Below are 2,496 nucleotides of genomic sequence, written 5' to 3'. Positions count from 1 at the left end.
ACAGAAATTATAAACAGACAGAAGTGGAAGGACATGTCTGAGGGCCTTGTCCCACAAAGCATTGATAATAACCGATGATAATAAATATAGGCATGAATATACTTATGAAGATAGGCATATCAACAAATGCAGACTTAGGTAGAAAGACTTCTCTAGTCTCCCATTCTCCCCACACATTCAACCCATCAAACAGGACTTACTGGAGAAACATGTAGACCCCGGTGGGTTCGAGGGCGCGGCTGATCCCCTTCCACGACTTGGCGATGTTAAACTTCTGACGAGCATTGAGGGGCAGGCGAGGGTCAGGGGGCGGGGGGGCCGGGGGTTCGTTGAAACCCTTCTCCTTCTTCTCCAGGTTCTGGTCCTTGGACAGCGCCCTGGACAGTTTGCATCCCATGGCCCTTGGCAACAGCAGCAGAAGGTGCTTCGCCTGGGGGAAGGAGAACAAGAGCCGCCGCCGTGTCGCCGCGCCTTTTCATGAGCTAACAGCAGGATCACCTCATGGATAGGCAAAGGACGCCGTCCGGATTCGAGGGACGTCCCCGGGGTCGTCGAAGCGAAGGGCGGGTCGCTGCTATGCCCCCTCTCTCACATATTCGGGACTTTTCACCCACTGCGATTACTCTCCTCTCCTCACCCCGATCTGCTCTTTCTCTCTCTTTTCCACTCTCTACTCTCCCTCTCTCTTTCCTCTCAGTACATAGAAAATACGAAAACTTACTTGAAGCACAACAAACCGTTTTCTTCCGATTAAAAAATCACAATTTCTCAACGAAACGAAGTCAAAAGTCACTTAAAAAGGATTTAATATGACTTGTCTCCACTTCGTGGCACGAGACGTGTCCGGCTGGGGATGGAAAGGGAAGAGAAGACCAGGTGTGCGAGTGTGCGTGTGTGAGTGTGAGTGTGTGAGAGGAGGTGCTACGGACACGGAGCCTGCACGCTCCTACTGTCACGCAGTCTAGTGATAAACTGGAGCAAAGCAGAATGGTGGTGGAGGTGGTGGTGGAGGTGGTGGTGGGGGAGGAGGAGGAGAGGGAAGGAGGAGGAGGAGGAGGTTGGAGGAAGACGGCTGTTGCGCCCAACGCGTTTCCAGGTTTGCTGGAAATCTGGAAATCCATCGCGGTCCACTCTTCCACCCCAGGGACGTTCCAGTCTTTCTCCCTTGTTGAAATGATCCCCCCATAGAGAACCGACTTTCACCTTATATTCCTTCCAGTACAATCAATGACACCTGTGTTGTGTCACCATTACTCAAGAACACCTGTGTTGTTTATCACCATTTATTGCCATTACTACACCTGTATTGCTTACACGGTCATTTTATGAAAGCGAAAACAAATGCAATCGATTATTATTGACGTTAACTTCCCTCATTCCTCATTAAAGAATTAAAGATGTTTGTCTGTTTGTCACAACCATATTCTTTAATTATCTGTTGAAAACTCTGCTTAGGTCCCCCTGTCTGTCTTCTCCCACAAATTTATTCTAGAATTATTCGTTTAAAATACTGCTTACATCTGTGTCTGTCTCCTTCCACCAACATATTCTATGATTATCTGTTTAAAACACTGCTTACATCTGTCTGTCTTCTTTCACAAAAATATTCTAGAATTATTTGTTTAAAACACTGGTTACATCAGTCTGTCTGTCATCTTCCGCAAATGTATTCTATAATTATTTGTTTAAAATACTGCTTAAGTCAGTCTGTACCTCTTACTTTAAAGCTTTTATAGTTTATATATGAAAGATTAATTTTCATGTTACTGTTCTTGAAATATTTCATTTTAATCGTTTATGACGTCTCTTGTAGCTTATTTATTTCCTCATTTCTTTTCCTCACTAAGCTACTCTTCCTGTTGGAGCCCTTGGGCTTAGAGCATCTTGCTTTTCCAACTAGGGGTGTAGCTTATCAAGCAACTTTAATAACAACAACAAAAACAAAAACAAAAATAAAAACAACAATAATAATAATAATAATAATAATAATAATAATAATAATAATAATAATAATAATAATGCCACTCTTTCACCCAAGAACACCTGTATCATATGAATTTGTGAACACCTTTACAGTACTTCCGCGCTCTGTTATTCATAAACACGCCAAGAATAACAAATTATTTGCTTTCGATTTTCTGCGGGTACCTGCAAGCCGAGAAGCAGAATAACAGGTATTCCAAAGGTGGAATGGCAACTTTACGCAATTGCAATCGGGCAAAACGCCTTTCAAGAAAAAGTAGCATAAGGCCTTAAAAAAAAAAAAAAAAAAATTAAATTCGGCTGGGGAGGGGACGGGTGGATGAAGGCCTAGCCACAGGGCCGAGGAGATCATTCAACGCCGAATACAGGGAGAGGAAAGGAAGGATTAGTGGTCGAATATACCTATCGTGAATTTTATATTAAAAGAATAAACACTCATAGTAAAAAATACATCAGGAATTATGGAGTGTAATTGGTTTTCTGTCGGCTATGACTGACTGTCTAACAGCCCCC

General features: G+C 43.1%; 1 protein-coding gene across 1 annotated transcript in view; it reads right to left on the bottom strand.

Annotated features, from left to right (window-relative positions):
- Positions 1-1,204: 1,204 nt before the first annotated feature.
- The window catches only part of LOC137626037 (uro-adherence factor A-like), a 21,726-nt gene continuing 20,434 nt past the window's right edge, over positions 1,205-2,496 (bottom strand). The window contains exon 5 of the mRNA XM_068357121.1: positions 1,205-1,264. Within this exon, the coding sequence (XP_068213222.1) occupies positions 1,205-1,264 (60 nt within the window). The remainder of the gene's footprint in view (positions 1,265-2,496) is intronic.

Source organism: Palaemon carinicauda, chromosome 33 (assembly GCF_036898095.1).
Source record: "Palaemon carinicauda isolate YSFRI2023 chromosome 33, ASM3689809v2, whole genome shotgun sequence".
Taxonomy (NCBI): domain Eukaryota; kingdom Metazoa; phylum Arthropoda; class Malacostraca; order Decapoda; family Palaemonidae; genus Palaemon; species Palaemon carinicauda.
The sequence above is the reverse complement of the archived record's forward strand: the minus strand, read 5'-3'. Positions and strand labels throughout refer to the sequence as shown.